Raw genomic sequence first — 18,856 nt, 5'->3', positions numbered from 1 at the left:
TTCCCATGTACAATCAGAGATATGAAAAATTGTGCTCTATATGTGTAATATGAATTATAATGCTTTCTGTTGTCATATGTAACAAATTAAAATTAAAAAAGACAAAACACATAGATAGTGGTTCTCAAAGTGTGGTCCAGGAGTACCAGGCATGCACATTCTTAAACTCCATCCTTGACCTGCTACTGGGAAACTTAGAGGTGAGGCCCAGCAATCTGTATTTTAACAAACTCCCTAGTTGATTCTGTTGCACAGTAAAGTTTAAGAACCTCTGGCTGAGTATAATTCGGCGGCAGAGCACTTACCTAGCTTGTGTGAGATCCTGGCTTCCATCCCCAGTACCAGAAAATAAAACAAAACCTCTGATTGGAACTAATTCGAGCCCCAGCGACACGGTATTCACAGCTGAAAGCCTCTATTAGAGTTCTTGACCTTGGCTGAATGTTGGAAGCACTTTCAAAACTGCCAGTGTCTAAGCATCACACCTGGGATTCTGATCTGAGTCGTTCAGGCTGGATCACCCCAAGTTATTTGATCGCACAGGTAAGTTTGAGAAGCAGCTGGCAGGGACACAGAAGGCAAATGCTAGAGTAGATGGAAAGGTGATGTTTTGTGGACCAGGGGATGGCTGACAGGAAAAGGCTTAGTCAACTGGCCAGGCCTCAGGAAGAGGTAGCACAGGGCAGTGGGGTGTGGGAAAGTTTGGGTGATGGCTCCTGTCCCAAGAACAGAGGACCAGCTCAAGTCACCACAAATTCAAGGGAGCTGGAGAACATCTGCAAGGAGGTGTCAGGGTGGCCCATGTGGTTGTATATAGCGCTAGGGAGAAGCCGAGATAGACATGGAGGAGGAGGTCCTCAGCAGAGAGGCTGAAGGGGCTTCCCCCAGAGCAAGAGGAAAAGGGAGCCAGGGCAGGACAGGCTGAGGAAGAGGCAGCAGAAACCCAGAAGGCACTGTCAGGGAGAAAGAGCCATCTGGAGAGAGAACGGTTCAAGAAAGCCAAGGGCCCAGAGGAAGCCGGAAGCGTACCTGGATTTTTCAAGCAGAGACTCAGTCGGAAATGAGCTCAGTGGGAGCAGAGTGGAGGCAGGAGTCCAGCTGGGGGGTTCTAGGAGGAGGGGGAGCCTAAATTGGGCAGGTTCCGATGGGCACATGGGAGAGGAGGGGAGACAGCCAACTAGTGTAAGCACACTTTCAAGGGAAGAAGCCATCTTGAGCAGGATGGAAGGTATGTCTTAGGGAGAATGTCCTGGAAGGACGCAGCAGCAAAGAGCACCAGAAGCTGGGCACACCCACCACCCCCACAGCAGAGTGGCCAAAGCCCCCTCTGAAGCAGGACTGAGTGGCTCACAAACCATTCCACCTAGGGCAGGTGGCTTAACCTTCTGTGCCTCAGTTTCCCAGCTCTAAAATGCAGATAATAATATTGTTATAACTTACATAGTATTACATACCAGGCACCATTATAGATGCTTTGTATATATTTACTCATTTCTTTTAAGAGATGGGGTCCAGGTTGCCCTGGAGCCCCTGGGCTCAAGCAGTCCTGTGGGAAGCCATTCTCACACGTGATTGGGCAACTCCCGGATTGGGTGTGAGGCGCTCTGGCTAAACTGTGTCGGAGCTTTCCCGACCCTCTCCTGGTGCAAGAGCCTGTCCGTGTGGGGGTGTGACTGACCACTGACCCTGAGGCCAACCACTGACCCTGACCTTGGAGTGCTGCCCCCCTCAACCTTCATTGGATGGAATTCTCCCCTGAATTTCTTGTTCCCCAATAAAAGGCCACTCCCTGGCGCGTGCTCTGCCTCTCTCTCTCTCCCCTGCTAGCCCTGAGTAATCCTTGCTGCCTTACCGGGTGGTTCGAGGTGTGAGCCAGAGAGGTGAGAGCCGTCTGGGACCTGGTCATAGAAAAAGGTAATTGAGTCTGTGTGTTTATTTTTATCTCGGCTAGCTAACTTTTATGCCAAGAACCTCTTTAATGAAACCAGTGCGCTGGTCGCATGGTGGAACAGTCCTCCTGCCTCAGCCTCCAGTGCAGCTGAGGTTCCAGGCATGCATGGCCACACCCAGCTTAGATTTACTGGGAAATCCTCACAACCCACCAGTAAGGATGAAATGAGTTAATACCCAAATCACTTAAAAGAATGCTTTGCACATAATAAATGCTAGAAATGTTCAACAATTATTGCTTTTGTTCTTTTTGATACTGGGATTGAACCCAGGGGTACTTTACCATGGAGCCACATCCCCAGCCCTTTTTGTATTTTATTTTGAGACAAGGTCTTTCCAAGTTACAGAGGATCTCACTAAATTGCCCAGGCTGGCCTTGAATTTGCACTCCTCCTGCCTCAGCCTCCTGGGATCACTGATATGGCCACCGTGGCCAAATTAGTGTTCTTTTTCAAATGAATGAGGGAAAGGGAAAGGCCACAGAAAGCTCTGTCTGCTATTTATATCTGAAAATGTCTCCAGAAGTTCTGAGAAGATGTAAAAGGATCCCAACCTGCGGGCTTGGATGCCAACTTCAGGAGGAGGGATACAGCAATGAACAGAATCCACAGAGCCACCGCCCTGGCCTGGTCCCACCACAGTCCCTGGGGCAATGCTTGTTGTATGAATGAAGGAAGGAGAAGCATGGGGGCCTTAGCCACCTCCTGCGACTCTGCACCTGAAGTACCAGTTCCTTCTAGGGCATCCCAACCAAGTAGCTGTCCACCCTCTGCTTGTCCCCTCACACAGCAGGGAAGTCACTTCCACTCCTTGGTCCTGGCTCTGCTGTCTTCCAACTCCAAAGGCACGGAGCCCATGGAGCCTTCTGCTGGCTATGGAGGAGGACTTCCAGGGTGTGGGTTTCCCTGCCTTTTCCTGTTCTCAGCTCAGCACCCAGGAGCTCCTGGAAAGAAGTTTCACCTCCACCCAAAACCTTCCAGCAGCTTCTAGCTCAGAGTAAAAGCTAAGGTCATTTCACAATCCACATGGCCCTCTACAAAGGCACCTTCCACTGTCAGCAGAGGTGACCACCCAGAGTGACACACGTTGACAGTCAGGCCGTCATCCCACAGGCAGGCATTTTCTTTTATTGATCAAGAATTATTTATAAAACCCACACGCACACAGTCACACTCACACAAGATGCCTGTCCTGCTGTGGCTACCCCCGCCCTGGTCTCTCCTGGCACCAGGTCCCCTGGCCTCACCCAAAGGAAGCCTCCTGCAGCCCTGCAGCTCGGCAGCAGGAGCAGAGGGAGACCCTCCTATCTGTCTCCCTGCTCAGGAACTGAGGCTGGTGGCCCCTGTGGAGGAGCAGGCAGAAGTGACAGGGAAAGAGGGCTATCCTCCTCCTTCTCTGAGATGGCAGCTTAGGTCCCCAGTGTCACAGCTGCCTTGGGGTCATCTGGTGGCTGAACCTTCCCTATCCCCATTTTGCTGAATGGAAATAGAAATCCAGAGATGGGGCTGCTAGTGGCCCAGCATCACATCAGTGGTACAGTAGGGACAGGGACACGCCTCCTCTTGGCCTCTAGGAGATGGGAGAACTGGGTCCCGTTCAACCCTGAGGGAAGGAGCCAGTCAGAGCCTGGGACAGGAGGAGAGTGCCCAGCAAGTTGTCACTGGAGCTCAGCGTCATCTGCCAGGACTATAGTGGTCTGCCGACAGGACCCTCTGTGACTGCCCGCGTGGCTTGCTCGGGCACACGGCTGGGATCAGTTAGAATGCTGGTTGAGGCGCTCAGCTGGCGCAGGGAGTTCAGGACAGCTGAGGAGAGACAGAGACACCTCCCTGTAGTTACCCTGGTGGCTGGAGGATCATCCAGGGGGCCTGGTGGAAGGGTCCCAAACCCTAGTCTGTGTTGAAGCAGGTTGGACCGGGGCCTGAGCAGGGTGGAACCCCCTCCCCTGAGGCCTGACACTTCCGTGGGTGGGCAGGTGGGGGCTCACGCACTTGGCCGGAGGGCAGGCAGGGAGCAATACTGGTCCAGCCAGGCCAGCGATGTCTGGCGGAGGCTGTGCAAACTTGACGTGGACACCATCCCATTGAAGGACTCGAAGAGAGGCCGGATGAGGACGCTGAACTGGACCCGGGTCAAGGAGCAGGCCTGTGGTCCACATGATGCCCCAACCACCTCACATGGAGCCTTGACATCTGACCCAAACCAGGGGAAAGAAGAACCCGGAACTGTCTAACCTTGACCCCAAGGACTCCTGCTGTGCCTCCTCCCATCCTGCCAATGGTGCTCCAGCTCTCTGGCTCTTCCACAGCCCTTGCTCATGCTGGACCGTCCCCTATCCCTGGGCTCCCTGCCCTGGCTCAGTCAAGACCTTGATCCTGTAGCTTCCAAGTCTTCTCCAGGTGTCACACCACCCACTTTGGGTTCTTAAGGACACCCCAGCGCTTCCTGAAAGCCGGGCTTTGGCTGCTCTTGCCCAGGGCTCCTTCCTCAGTCTCCCTTTTAGCTCCACCTCCAGGCCATCCTGCTGGCCAAAGGCCTGAAAGCAGGGGGCAGAACCACAGCCCCTTCCCAGGGCCCAAGTAGCCCTCCGTTGCAGCTGTCCCTGCTCCTCCAGGCCGCTGGTCTAAGTGAGGATACTACCCAGAACTTCCAGTTCTGCAGTGTTCGGGTCCGGACGTAGTCGTCGAACATGTCTCGCATCTGGTCAAAGCGCTGGTGTGTGATGGGCACCCCGGTGGCGGGCAGCTGCTGCTGGCACAGGCTAGGGGCGTGGAGCGGGTGAGGGGCTGGGGGTTCAGTGGCCACATGTCCCTCTTACCCCGGCCACCCGCCCAGCCCCTGCCTACCTGATGGCGGCGTTGAGCTCCTCGATCTCGTCCCGCAGCTGCTGGGCCTCCTCCAGCATGGCCGCCCTCTCCTGCTGCAGCATGAGGATGTACTCGGCGGTCTTCTGCAGTGTGGTTGCTTTGCTCACCTGCGGGCGCCACCAGTGTGGGCCTCCGTGCTGGAGGCCGTCCTACCAGAGTGTGTGGAGGACCTGGGATCTGGTCTTGCTGGGGGAGCTGCCCAGGAAGGGGCCCTGTGGCTAGGGGCTCACCTTGAGACTGGGCTGGGCACTCAGTGTGCCCACGAGCCCGTGCAGGGTGTCGAACCCCAACTTGATATTGAAGCGACGCTTCTGCTCTGCAGATATGTGCGTGATGCGCCGGTTCTCAGTCTTGGGGAGCAGACAGTGGGGTGAGCCTAGGAAGGAGCCTGGGAGGGGCTGGGGTAGCAAACCAATCTCGGGCCGGGGATTGTGCCCACCTTGTTATTGTCAGGACGGCCCCGGCAGAGGATGGGCTGAGGGGGGGAGACGCTGACACTCAGCGCCCCTGGGGCTGGTATGGAGTTGAGCTCCCCTGACCTCCGCCGTTCGCTGCCTGTGTCAGAGACAGACCCACAGACAGACCAACACACAGGGAAGAGGGTCCCGTTGCCTTGTTCCTCTCATCCTGGCCCCAGACACAGTTCTCCTTTATCCTTCTTCTCCCTCCACCCCCTGTATTCCCCAATCCCTGCAACCCTCTTTACCGCCAGGTGCTGGAGGTGACAGCCGCTCTGCTTTGGGGACAATCAGGGGCCTGGGAGGGGCCAGTGTGGTCGGGGCTGGAGGTGGCCGGGGTGGTGTAGGGACCGGGTTTGGAGGAAAGAAGGCACAGGGGAACTCGGAGATGGTCTCCTGCTGGGTGGAGAAGGGCCGAGAGTGGGGTAGAGTCTCTGGGCTCCCCGCACCTCCCAGTGCCCGCCATCTTACCGGAGACCCTGGGGCCCGCAGGAGGGCGCTAGGTGCCAGCGGTGGTGCCAGCGGTGGTTCCAGGGCTTGCTCAGGCTTGGCTGTGCACAGGCAGGACCGTGAGGGCTGCTGGGGCTGGCCCAAGCCCACGGTGGCTCAAGACCCCCCTCCTGCAAGCCCACCCCCTTCACGTACAGCCCACCTGCTAAGCCCACCCTCAAAGGAACTCGCCCTGGGCTCTCCCAGCCCCCACCCCAAGGTCGCCCCCTCATCCCCACCCCCTCCCTCCAGGCCCTGCACCTCCATCTCACCTCTCCTGAGCAGCTGTGTGAGGCAGGGGTTGTTGCTTCTGGCAGTGGCAGGGGCCAAGGTGGGGCCACAGGCCTTCCGACCCCTGGAGGATGGGGTGGGGGGCTTGCCTCCGGGCTGCACACCCTGAGGCACTGGGAAGTGAGGGCCCAAGGCTGGCTCTGGGTACCCCGAGGGCAGATGGTCTAAGGGGAAGGCCGCAGGGGCAGAGCCTGGGGCAGGCTGCATGGGTGGGAAAGCTGTGGGAGCTGGCAGTAGGGATGCTCCTGGGGCAGGGGGGACTGTAGCGAAGGGAAACCTGGCAGAGAAGAGGGGCTCCTCCTGCAGCAAGGCAGGGGGCGGAGCCAGGGGCGGGAAGGAAGGAGGGGCACAGGGCTCCAGGCCTGGCACCTTGGCAGGGGGAGGGTACTGGAGGAGAGGTGGTGGGGCAGGAGGGGGCGGGAGCTTGGGCTTGGGGTCTTCAGGATGGAGGAAGTCAGAGCTCAGGAAGGCACTTGGGTCCAAGGAGCCAGGGCAGCTGTTCCGAGCCTAGTTGGGGAGACAGACACTAAGAGCAGGGGACAGGGCTCCCTGCAGCCAACCCAAGCAGCTTCCTGCTCTGGTTGAGCTGTGGCCAGGGCCACATGGGAGAAATGATCCCTGCCTTTAAAAACAACCCCCATCCCACACACAGAAATTATAATCTAATGGGAAAAAGGAGTAGACTACATTTATGCACAAATTAGGCAAGATCATCAGTCTCCCTGCCCACCCATGCATCTGCCAAATAGTTAATCCATTCATCTACTAACTTAACCACCAACCCATCTGGTAACCAACCCACTAATCCATTGTTTGTCCATCCATCCACTTGCTCATCCACCAATCCATCCATCCATCCATCCATCCATCCACCTATTTCTTCTGTCATCTCTGAGCTACTTCATCTCCCTATCTCAACAGCATCTTCCTAGGGATGGAGTCATGGCTAATACCCGAGCGACCCATATTTCCTTTACTCACCCACCAGCCCATCTATAATCCACCCAGCCATCCACTCACCATTTGCATTTTCACCAGCCATTTATTCACTCACCAGCCCATTTATCAATCTGTGGTGTCTATGAACCCACCCACCAGCCCACCCATCCAACCAACCGCTTATCTACCTGTTCTCACCCACCCATGCGCCATCATTGACAATGCAGTTGTCCACTCACCAGTACACCCATCCATTCACATACTCATTCTCTCTCTTGTTCACTCATTGGACAAACATTGACTGAGTGGTGCCCTGTGCCTGGGCTGTGCGAGGTACCAAGATGCAGAGGTGAGCAAAAACTAGCCCTTCCAGGAGGGAGCTCCTGGCAGAGGAGACAGACCCCTCAGTGACCAACTAGGATAACGCCTCAAAATCTGAGATTGGAGGGAAAAGCCTTCTCATACAGAAACAGGAGTGTGACCTCTGAACCAAGAGGTAGACTCACTGTTTCCTACATATCTGTGAACTTCCTGCCTCTGTGCTTTGGTTCCCACTGTTCCTCCCACCTGGCTTGCCCTCTCTCAGTCTCCTTTGTCCACACCTGAGGCTCACAAAGACTCAGAACTCCCTGCTCTCTTCCAGAAAGCTCTCCAGAGCAACCCAGCCCCAGGTGGTGCCCTGCTCTGTGGTTCTCATGTCCTGGGCCTTCCCCTACCTACTCCAGTCCAGTTGTGCTGCTACATGGCTCTCCCAGAGTCTCTCTGGATTGGCCAACTCAAGACCTGGATTTCAGGAAGTTCCTGTAGACAGCCTGGACACGGGCAGGGCCACAGCCAGAGCCAGCTCTCAGGTGAGCTGGGCATGGTCGGTGGGGTGGGGGGAGCTCACCTGCAGGCGGTTGTGTCCCGGGAGGTGGGTCATGATGGAGGGGGCTGGGGGTGCCTCCGGGCCGAGGATCCCGCTGCTGAAGACAGAGTCAGCCACGGGGCTGAAGCTGGGGGGCTCTGGGAAGTTTGAAGATGTGGGTAACTGTGGGGGTCTGTAGTTCGTGAAGAAATCTGCAATTTGGACACACAGGGTGGCAGGGTTAGGGCTCAGGCTGGCCGAGGTGGGGTGGGCGCTGGAGGGGGAGAGGGGCTTCTAAAGGAGGTTGTGAAACCAGGACTTTCTGTCTCGCTTGGGGGAAGCAGACAGAGACTGGGGCGGGATAGGTCCCAGTGGATAGAGCAGGGGTCGGGGAGTGAGTGACCAGGGACCCAGGGTCCCGCAGAGAGCCCCCACTAGGCCCAGGAGAGCCCCTTTCCCACCCCATCCCCTTGCCTGCTCCCCTTACAAACTCTGCTGGAGGTCTGGAAAGGGTGGCATAGACAAGGGCCAAAAGGGCAAAGGGTGGGGTGCCGGGAGGAGCTCCCGGGTGGCAGGAGTTAGGGGTGAGCTAGGGGTGAGCTGGTCAGGAGGTCAGTGGGTCAGGGAAGGTCAGGTTTCTTGGAAAGCCAACAGGTGGGGCTGCAAGAGCAGAGCCCAGGAGGAGGAGGCAGGGTGTGACGGGGTGAAAGGGCCCAAAGTGTGGTCTCAGCCTGGGCTGAGGAGCAGGGGGCGCTGAGAAGCCTGGAGGGGCTGGGGAGGCGGGTAGCCGGATTGTTTGGGTCGCGGGTTGTGTAAGTCCTGGGCTATTCTGGTTTTGGGAAGCAGCTGCCTGTGGCCTGACCACATCCCGGGCCTGGGCGCCACCCACCCACCCGCTCCCTTCCGGGCACCTTTCTCTGACCCTGACTGGCCTGCAGTCTGTATCAGCTCTCAGGGCTTCTTGGGCTGCCAGACCTGACCCTGCCGTGGCAGCTCCCTATAGGCCTGGGATGGACCCTGTCCATTCTTTCCCTTCAGGGTCCCTGGCTAAGGGAGCTGGTCGGGCCTCTTTCCCAGGAGCCCCCTCTCAGGAGATCAGATGCAGAACCTACAGGAGTCGTGTGTGTGTGTGTGTGTGTGTGTGTGTGTCTGTGTGTGTCTGTGTCTGTGTGTCTGTCTGTCTTAGGTGATTCTGCTTTGCTGGAAGGCATAGAACCTAGGGGTCAGCATCAGTCTGTGGCCATGTCTGAGCCCTGAGTCCCTGTGGACCTGCCCTGAGGCAGCAGGCTCAGCAGTGTTACCTACTCTCTGCCCACATCTGTCTTCTCAGCATCTGGTTAGAAGGCAGCTTCCTCATGATGCCCCCTTTCACGGAGGAACTGGATGGACCAGGTGGTGGTCACTGATCCTCCACCCCGGCTCCCCAGGAACCATGGGCCTCATTACCAGGCCACTTGAGGCCCAGGGCTTTAGAACCAGCTCACACAGAGCCTCCCGCCCACTGCGCCCATGGAGGCTCAGGCATGGGGCGGCGAGCCCCGTGCATTCCTGAGGCACAGTCTCCCTCTTACCCGAGGCTTCCCATGCCTGTTCCCACCCTAGCTTGAGAAAAGCCACTTCCCAGCCCTGACCTCTCATGGAGCCCATCCCTCCCTCACCTCTGTTCCCCTCCCTGGCCTGCCCTCCTTTCCTGGAGCCCCATCCTCTAGCTACCTCCTGTGCCCTGCCCTCGCCTAGCCTCCAGTCTCCGTGGAGTTCTGTACCCTCCCTGGGTTCTCGTCCAGCCTTGCAGGGAGGGGCTCCTGGGGACAACTGGAGTATGAGCCCAAGAGCCCCCATGCTCCCTGCCCTCCGGGTGCAGAGACTTGAGAGGGCCACACTAGCCCTGCTCGGCATGACCCACAATTGCCCCCACCCAGCTGCTACCTTGGACTGAGAGAAGCTGGTGCCCAGCCCCAGTCTGTCTGGGTGTCACCGGGAGCCTCGAGGGACCCAGCTGGGCTCCTACCTGTGGTGGGTGCTTGGGTACCCAGGCAGGGCTGCCGCCCTCCCAGGCTGGTCTGCTCCCAGGGCACTTCCATCCACTTCTGCCCCCGGCAGCCCCCACCCAGCCCAGGGCTGGGGCAGGGGTGGGGGTGGTTCCTCATTCCCTAATCCCCGCCCCATAGGCCTCCTCCTCTTGAGTGACAGGCCCACGACCCGGTGGGGAAGGAGTTGGGGGGGTCACTGAAATTAAACCTCTATCCCAGGGACCCTCCCTCTTTCCCCTGGCCTTGAGTGAGACAGCCTGAGCTTTAATGTTTGTCTAGCCTCCAAAATGGCTTTGGGAGCTCCTAAATGCATGCGTATAGGGAGCAGTCTGCAAGATCTATATAAGCTCAGTGAAGAGAACAATGTGAGGAAGAATCTACTGTGAAAACAGAACCAGAAATTGTCCACATTGGCTTATACAGACATATCTCTATCTCTGGAAGGACACTAGGGCCAGGTGCAGTGGCACACACCTATAATCCCATGCAGGGGACCGAGGTGGGAGGATTGCAGGTTTGAGGACAGCCTCAGCAATTTAGCAAGGCCCTAAGAAACTTAGCAAGATCCTGTCAAAAACTGCTGGGCAAGTAGGTCAGTTCTTGAGTTCAATCTCCTGTACCAAATATTTTAAAAAAGGATGCTAAGACATGGTGACTTCATGGCCCTGGGTCAGGAGAGGAAGCAGGGAAACTACTTTCCAAAATGCTTTGCAAGGTCTGATGGTTGGAATTTTCCTAAAAATACTACAGGAGAAGGAGGGGGAGAGTGGCCAGGTGAAACAGTGGCCAAGAGCTGGCAGGTCGGGATGGAGGCCATGTGGGGTTTGTTGACCGACTCTCTCTCTGCTTGTGTATGTTCGACATGTTCTTTAATAAACACTTTTTAAAAGCATTATATAAATAATAAACAGACCCAAACAAATCAAGGTCCCTTTCCCCTCCGAGAAAGTCTGGCATGCATTGCTTTCTTGGGAGCTCCTGGAGCCTGCAGCTTCAAAGTCCCTGCTCTCCTGGTCCCGAACTTCATCTGGCCTTGTGCTAATGACAGGCCACACTGGCTGTATCCCACAGCTGGACAAAGGAGGGTCAGAAAGATGCTTCAGAAATGACCCAGACCATCTGCCCTCCCAGAGGGGCTTTGCACTGGCCTGGGGTCTCAGGGTGACCCTGAGACTTTCCTTGCACTGACCCTGCCCATCTGCCTCACCTGGGGGAGGGGTCTTCCCCACCTGAGATCTCCATGAAGTCATCCAGGCTGGGCTGCAGAGGCGTCAGGTCTGGCTGGATCATGTCAGCATTGCCGACATAGGCTGGAGGGGCAGAGAGACATCAGGAGCGGCGGAGGGGCAGGAGCACCTGCACCCCTTCCCCTGGCCATCCTGCCACCCTCCCCTGCCTCCTGCCTGGACACAGGCCCTCACCGTCCTCGGGGGGCAGCTGCAGGGGCGAGGGGCTGGGCTGTGTCATGGTGAAGAGTGTATCGGAGATGTCGGACAAAAAGCAGTCCAGGTCCAGCAGCTGCCGCCCACCAGTCTCCTCCTCGGGGCCCCCCAGCAGCACGGGCACCACGCTGGAGAAGAGCTGCTCGCACCATCGCTCTGGCGGCGGCCACCCACCTTCCGCCTAGCGAGATGGAGTGGTCACTGACCAGCCAAGCAAGTCAGCCCTTGCTTGGGGATGAAGTGGCCCCCAGCCGAGGGCCTCTCTGAGATACACCACTTCACCTTCCCTGGGCACCAGGTTTGCCTCTTGGAAGGCCAAGGTCAACTCATCACTCTCCAACAACTTCCTCCAGGAGTCAGACCAGGATGGCCAACGCCCTTATCAGAAAAGATAAGGGTCTCTTCCTGTGATCTCTGTTTTTCCTGGCCTGAACCACTTGCACCCCGCCTCGCAACCCACCCTCACCCCCAGATCTGCCCTGGCTAGCCGGGTGGAAGCAGGCAGATCCCAGTCCCCACTGGACTCCCAAGCACCTACCTGCTTGGGGGCCAAGAGATCCCCTTCTCTGCTGGACTTTCGGAGCTGCAGGGACACAGAGATGGACGCTGGATCCCTTGCCTCTTCCCCTTAGTTCCCCCGTCCCCAACCCCATCAATGGGATCCCAATGTTTCTCCCAGGGGCTCCCCACGCTGCAGCCACCCAGAGTAGGCAGTCTGCAAGGAGACCATGTGGCCACACGGTGGCGCTGTCAGCCTGGGTCTGAATGAAGGGAGCAGGGGTCGGGGAGCCCCTCCAGGGCTCTCCAAGAGTCTGTGGCCAGCAACCCCAGGAGAAAGTCCTGGGGCCATCCCTGGGTCCCTCACTGACCCGCTTCTTGTAGTAGATGCGCCACTTGTGGTACTCGCGCATCACCACCTCGATGCGCCGCTTCCAGTAATTCCCCTCCAGGACGACAGCCTGGGGAGGGTCAGGGGACAGGGCTCAGTGAGAAGGGTGACATCGTGACATCGGCACCCTGCCGCCAAGTTCCCAACTCTCATCCAAACCCTGCCCGCCCGGCCAGCCGTTCCCACCCAGCGCGAGGAAGGGGGGAGGGCTTTTTAAAAAAAAATTTTGGTACAAGAGATTGGGTAGGTGGGTAGGTGGGTGGCGGCCATCAGCCTCAGCTACCTCGGGTTTCCGGTGCTCGTCAGCCTCTGGCCCCTGCAGGGGTGTCACGAAGCCACAGACGGGGCTCTTCCTCCGCTCCACATCTGAGAGAAGGGGGCCAGGTGAGGGGCACTAAGCTCCCTCTTCCCCCCACGGGGATGGAGGGAGGACAAACTGGGCCTCAAGTGACACCCTGTGAAATCCTGCCTGGACTTTGAGACTGGATTAAGCGCTGCCTCCAGGAAGCCTTCCTGCTTGCCCTGGCCCTCTGGGATCTTCTTTGCCCTCTTTGGGAGCTTGGTAGGGGCACAGGCAAGGTTTGCTGAATAGATTGTGAGGCCACAAGTCACAGGCAGGGTCCCCTGTCTCTGGCTCCTTGGTATGCACACTCCCACCTCAGAAAACCAGCCCTGGCCCACTTTCTCCCTGCCACCTCCCTGAGCCCTTGTCCAGCAACCTCCACACCTCTCTGTCTCCAATCCTGACCTCTCCCAGGTCCTTTCCCTCTGGCTCAGAAGCACATTCCAGCCCCTTCCTATTTTTTGGTACTAAGGGTTGAACCCAGGGGCACTGAGCCATGTCCCCAGCCCTTTTAAAATATTTTGTTTAGAGACCGGGTCTCCCTGAGTTGCTTAGGGCCTCACTAAGTTGCTGAGGCTGGTCTTGAATTCTTGATCCTCCTGCCTCAGCCTCCCAAGCTGCTGGGATTACAGGCATGTGCCACTGCGCCCAGCTCCCAGCTCCCAGCTAATTCTCTGTCTTTGCATCCCTTTGCTTTGCTCTCGAGCTCTGAAATTGTCACGTGTCCCTCCACTTCCACACCTCACTCTCATCTCCACCTCCTGAAACTCAGCATCTGCCCCACACCACTGGATCCATCCCCCCAGACCTCAGTATGTACTGCCCACCTCCTCCAGGAGCCCCCCTCTGCTCTCCTGCCCCCTCACCTCTGGGCACTGTCTCCTCTATGGTGCCACCCCAGCCTCTCTCACTGCCCCTTCCAGCTCCAGTTCCATATCCCAGCTGCCTAGGGACCCTCAATAAGATGTCCCAAAACTTGCCACAAAAGTTCCCCACCAACTCCCAGCAGTCCAGTCTAATGTGTGGATAGACCACATCAGTTCCACAGGACCTGTGACATTTCTTCCACCGTCCCTTCCCTCCCTCTCCTCTCTCTCAGTCATGCCCTGGTCTCACCTGGACTTCCTCGACTCTGGGGCCCACCTGCTTCTCCCCCTTCCCATCTCCTTCATAAGCCCCACCTCGGAGGCACATAGCCCACAGACTACCAGGAATGCCCATTCCTCCTCTGCCCACCCATGGGGGCAGCCCCTCCTTCCCCAAGCCCCCATGGCCATGTCTTCCCATGCTCCACCCTGCCTGTCAACCCTGTGCGGGTTTGCCTCCCCTGGGACAGGGTGGCACCCAGCAGGCCTTTGTTAGAGGGAATCGGGCTGGGACGTAGCTCAGTGGTAGAGCTCTGGCCTAGCATGCCTTGGGTCCATCCCAGCACTACAAAAATAAAACAAACCAAACAAAGCAAAGGTGACCCTTGCAAAGACGACGATCACCAACTCCTCAAGAGGGGCCAGTTCATGAGGACCTATCTTGCCTCAGCCAATTTTCTCTGGAACAAACATGGACAGGGAAGTCGGGGACTGCTGGAGTGTGACATTCATTAGGACTTTTGGCACCATTTACAAAGTCCTGCCCTCAAGGATATTCTGCATAGTGGACGCTCATTGGACTGGAGGAAGGGCTTGGTCCTGGCTCCTGAGCCTGGCTTGGACAGGAAACAAGGGACCTTGGGTGCATAGACTCCCAGGGGCTTAGAGCAAGGAAGGCTTTGAAGAGTATCTGTCCCGAGTTCCCAAATGAGAACATGACCACCAGGAAAGGTTATGTATGTCCAGGGTCCCCAGAGAATCAGGGTTGAGTGGCCTCTCCTGCCTAGCCCGGAGACCCTGTGCTCTGGATAGAAGGGCTGTGACAGTGTGGCTTCCTGGGGCTGGGGAAGGCTTTGTTTGATAAGTTTGTTCCTTTGCACCTTTGCTGGGACAGATGCTGGGACAGGGATATATGGTTGAATCAGGGCGCTCTCAGCTCCATGGAGAGATAAGGAAGTAAATAAACACAGCACAGATAGTGCAAGTGGAAAGTCCTTCTCGCCTGCCCAGGAGAGGTGCAAAGTGCCCTGGGAGCTCCGAGGAAACCAAGAGGCTCTTCAAGCATGGGAGAGCGAGTGGTGGGGCAGAAAGGAGGGACCCCAGAGGTCAGGAGGCTGCTGAGGGGCAGCAGGGCCTCCCCTACTGGGGACTAAGGTGAGACGCTGGGGCGGGTGAGCCAGGCAGCCCTCCACCCCTCTGCAGCCCACCTTCAAACCTTTGGTTTTGGAGGAAGAGGGGGTTCCTGACACATGCTGCCACCATGATCCAATAATAATGATCAAACCCAGCTACTCATATCCAGGGAGTCCCTCTGAGTACAGGCTCCCTGCGGAGGTATAGATGGTCTCACTGAAATCACACAGCAAACTGGTGCGTGGGACCTGTCATTATACCCATTTTTCAGATGAGCAAGTTTTGGATCTGGAAGGTTGGCGATTTCCCTGTGGCCACACACACAGTCAGGGCCTGCTGGGACTCGGTTCAAATCCAGCTCTGTGCCATGCAGAACCTGGGGTCCCTCTGGCAACTTGTACCATAGCTGGAGATCAGGATCTGTCTGGGTGAGGACCCCAGGGATGGGGGCATCATGACTCAGCGGTCATCAGAAACTTCTGCAGAGTAAATGGTTTGTGCCCCATTCAGCTTTGGGAGTAAGGGGGACTTTGGGTGGGGAGACACTGACTCCCCTTGGCTTATCAGCTTCCTGGTTTGGTCATTTTGGCCGGGACCTGTCATGCAAGTTCTCAGAAATGGCAGAGACCCAGAGAAAGCATCCCAAAGGCCTGGATCTCCTGCTTTCCTGCACAGCCCAGCTGCCCCCTGTGGTGGGCGACCTACATGTGCTCAGAGAGCACTGGAAGCCAGCAGTGGGAGTGGGGGGGCAGGATGCTGCGCGGCTGCCAGCTGTCTTTAAGCTCCGTGAACCTGAACATGTCTCTGCCTTTCTGAGCCTCAGTGGCTCATCCACAGAATGGGCACCATCCCTCACTCAGAGTTGCTGGAAAGCCCTGACTAAGAGGCTCTATGAAGGTGCCTGGCACAGAGATGAAGGAAAGCCAGAAAATGACACTCCCTCTGCTTGGAGGGGATCCACAGAGCCAGTGTACAGAAGATGGCGTGTGCCCCTCCTGGGCTGTGTGTTCCCAGCTCAGAGCCGCCTTTGATCTTGCAGCAGGACCTAACTGAGCTGGACAAGGTCCTGACACTCAGTTGACTGATCCCATCCTCAGCCTATGCTGCCCTGCTGCACAGGGGACTGTCCCTAAATGGATAAACGTGACCTCTTCAGGTATATAACTTAATTCCAGGCACCTTCATATCTATTGTCTCCAAATCGACCATGAAAGGTGGGGTTGGTGCTCTTATTTTATAGATAAACAGGTTCAGAGAGGTTAAGCCTCTTGCCTGAAGTTACACAACCAGCAAGGGGCAGAGACAGGGTGAGAACTCTAAGGCCAGGGTCACTTCCACCAGCCTATATGGCTTCTCTGGATCCCATCTACCAAATACCTGCTGGGTATTCAGTAAGGACTTCAATAAAGCTGGTGGAGACCCCTGCAAGACCTCCGTTTCCCCATTCATAAAGTGATGCAGTTGGCAGAGAGGATGTTTAATACCCTTCTTTAGCCTCGCATTCAAAGCACCTGACTATACTAGTGGGATCCAGAATGGGCCTTGAACTTAATCTTGAACATAATCTTGAACATAATCTTAGCCTACCTTAGTGCTTCCAAGGGGTGCCCTCTGGTTTCACAGTGGTCAGCACCCTCTGGGACACATTCCCCAGCACCCTCTGGGAGTCAGAAGTTCAGACATCCCAGTCAGGGGGAGCTCCCCAAAATGCCACAGCGCTCTGCCAGAGCTGGCTCTGAGGGCCCCTGGGGGCTTTCCCTGTGGAGCCCTCTGGCTGGGGACAGGCCATTCCACGGTGCCCACTCACACTGGATATACCAGGCTCTCCAGATGGCGTTGTTGAGGCGGATCTTGTCTCGGCAGAGCAACTTGAGGCCTTTGAAGTTCTTCCACTTGGGAGACACCAGCTTGCCGCTGTCAGGGGAGAGGATGGGTCAGGGTGGGATGGGGATGGAAAAGGTGCGGGACTCCTGCAGGAACTGGCTCCAGCCTCTTCCCATGCACTAGGCATGTGTGACTGGCTCTCCCAGCCCTGCATCTAACCTGCCGGAAACTCCTGAGTCAGACCTTAAAGACTGGGCTCTATGCGTGTTGCCGCAGACACCAGCCTGTCATCCAGGCTGACCCTTGCTTATCAGCATGGTGATAAGAACAACTGGGTCCTCCTGGGTGGCCTCACAGGCATCTGTTTTGTGGACCAGCTGGGGAGGGTCGCCCAATTCTTTTCCTCTTCCTTCTTTTCTTTTCTTTTTTTTTTTTTTTTTTTTTGCAGGAATTGAGCCCAGGGCTTTGCACATTCTAGGCAAGTGCTTTGCCACCGAGCTACATTCCCAGCCCTTTTTATTTTTTATTTTCAGACAGGATCTCTCTAAGTTTCAGAGGTTGGCCTCAAACTTAAGATCCTCCTGCCTCAGCCTCCTGAGTACTTGGGACTACAGGCATGAGTCATGATGCCTTGATGCCTGCCACATTTGCTTTTTCTTTTCTTTTCTTTCTTTCTTTCTTTTTTTTTTTTTTTTGTACTGGGGATTGGACCCAGAGACTCTTATCAATTGAGCCACATCCCCAGCCCTTTTTATTATTTATTTAGAGACAGGGTCTCACTAAGTTGCTGAGGCTGGCTTTGAACTTGTGATCCTCCTGCCCCAGCCTCCCAAGCCGCTGGGATTACAGGTGTGCATCATGGTGCCCATTTCTTATTTAACAAGAGTAAGAGATGACCCCAAGGGACAGGAAAGGAAAGGGGAATGCCTAAGTTCATACAGCAAAGACTTTCTTGGTCTCACTAGCCCCTTTGGACCAGGAGAGGCTAAGGGCATGGGGTAGTGTGCCAGGATGGCGAGGAAGACTCTTCCCAAGGGGCAGCCTCAGAGCAGCCAGGAGGGCTTCTCACTGCCCTTTAGGTGCCCATCTCCAGCCCTGGGTTGGCAGTGTGTACTGAGCTGGATGGTGTGCCCTTCTTAGGGCCACAAGGGCCCACAGGAAGGTATAGGAGAGAGGGCATTTTAACTCTGACCCTAACGCCAGTTAGTGGTCTACCAAGTCTGCAGGGCGAAAGGCTCTATGCAGGTGATGGTTTGACTCAGGGTCCTGCTGGACACAGGCCAAGTCTATCACCACCAGCAAGCTGACCCAGGAGGTCAAGATGCTCTGGGACACTAAACCCTGTGGGGTTCCATAGACCTCCCTGGGGTCTACAAGCCAGGTTTGTATACAAGTCCCTCTGGCTCACCTTCTGCAACCCTCGCTCAGATGGGGAGACACCGAGCCTTGTAGAAGGCCAGGTAGCTCTTTCCAGGGGCCCCTCCATCCTCCTGGGGGTGTCAGGTGACAGTCTGACCCCTCAGCTCTTCTCTCTATGGCACCTTAGGTGCATGGATCATTGGGTCTCCTCTCCTCTCTGGTCTCCAAGCTCCTGTGTTTGCTTTGGGGTAATGATGGCTGCTGGGGGGAGGAGACTGTCACCCCAGAGTATAACAGGCCTCATTACCCAAATAAAGGATATAGCCAGTGCCCTAGCCTGATGGCTGGCCCCCCTCTGTTCTGCAGTTGGATAAACACCATCTGTCCAGTAAGAAGACATGGCTGGGGGTGGGGGGACTCTGCCCCCTCCTGGGCCAGCTTGTTTTGTCCACCCAGGTGGGGGAACTCCTGACTTTGTTACCCCTGCCCGTATCCCAGCAACCTCCCAGCCCCACGTGATCACCCAGTGCCTGCCCTCCACCTTCTCCCTGCTGAGGTGTGTGGCCCAAGCAACATCCAAGCCTGGGAGGAAAGCATTTCGTTGGTTGGATGTGAGGGGTGGGACCCAGCCTGGTGCAAAAGCCCTGGGACAAGGTTCAAGAGCTTCTCGTGACCAATGGGAAGCTCAGAATCTCAGGGATGGGATGGGGAGAGTCTTAGAACTTGGTTCAGCACCCCACCCCCGACATGGAGGAATTCCCTTGAAAGTAGCCCCAACAGGGGTCCTTTTTGCTGCCCCACCCTCTGGAGGCCACTCTTTCCCTAGCTACCCTGCTCTGACCATGAACTAGTGCTTTCTTGGAGTCTCCACAACTTGCCTCCCTGGGGCTTCCACCCACGAAACCAGGG

General features: G+C 56.5%; 1 protein-coding gene across 5 annotated transcripts in view; it reads right to left on the bottom strand.

Moving 5' to 3' along the window:
• Nucleotides 1–3,036: 3,036 nt before the first annotated feature.
• The window catches only part of Mlxipl (MLX interacting protein like), a 33,546-nt gene continuing 17,726 nt past the window's right edge, over nt 3,037–18,856 (bottom strand). For 2 of the 5 annotated variants that reach the window (XM_076840630.2, XM_076840626.2), the window contains exons 2-17: nt 16,572–16,678; nt 12,486–12,568; nt 12,183–12,272; nt 11,852–11,896; nt 11,293–11,494; nt 11,101–11,181; nt 7,884–8,053; nt 6,037–6,562; nt 5,747–5,826; nt 5,524–5,674; nt 5,257–5,372; nt 5,048–5,167; nt 4,797–4,924; nt 4,588–4,711; nt 3,942–4,071; nt 3,037–3,755 (exon numbers count right to left, since the gene is read on the bottom strand). In XM_076840630.2, coding sequence (XP_076696745.1) covers nt 3,637–3,755; nt 3,942–4,071; nt 4,588–4,711; nt 4,797–4,924; nt 5,048–5,167; nt 5,257–5,372; nt 5,524–5,674; nt 5,747–5,826; nt 6,037–6,562; nt 7,884–8,053; nt 11,101–11,181; nt 11,293–11,494; nt 11,852–11,896; nt 12,183–12,224 — 2,034 coding nt within the window. In that variant the 5' untranslated portion in view covers nt 12,225–12,272; nt 12,486–12,568; nt 16,572–16,678 and the 3' untranslated portion in view covers nt 3,037–3,636. The remainder of the gene's footprint in view (nt 3,756–3,941; nt 4,072–4,587; nt 4,712–4,796; nt 4,925–5,047; nt 5,168–5,256; nt 5,373–5,523; nt 5,675–5,746; nt 5,827–6,036; nt 6,563–7,883; nt 8,054–11,100; nt 11,182–11,292; nt 11,495–11,851; nt 11,897–12,182; nt 12,273–12,485; nt 12,569–16,571; nt 16,679–18,856) is intronic. The other 3 variants (XM_076840629.2, XM_076840628.2, XM_076840627.2) reach the window with 3 other exon arrangements.

The sequence above is a fragment of the Callospermophilus lateralis genome, chromosome 19 (assembly GCF_048772815.1).
Source record: "Callospermophilus lateralis isolate mCalLat2 chromosome 19, mCalLat2.hap1, whole genome shotgun sequence".
NCBI lineage: Eukaryota > Metazoa > Chordata > Mammalia > Rodentia > Sciuridae > Callospermophilus > Callospermophilus lateralis.
This window is presented reverse-complemented; position numbering and strand designations above follow the sequence as displayed.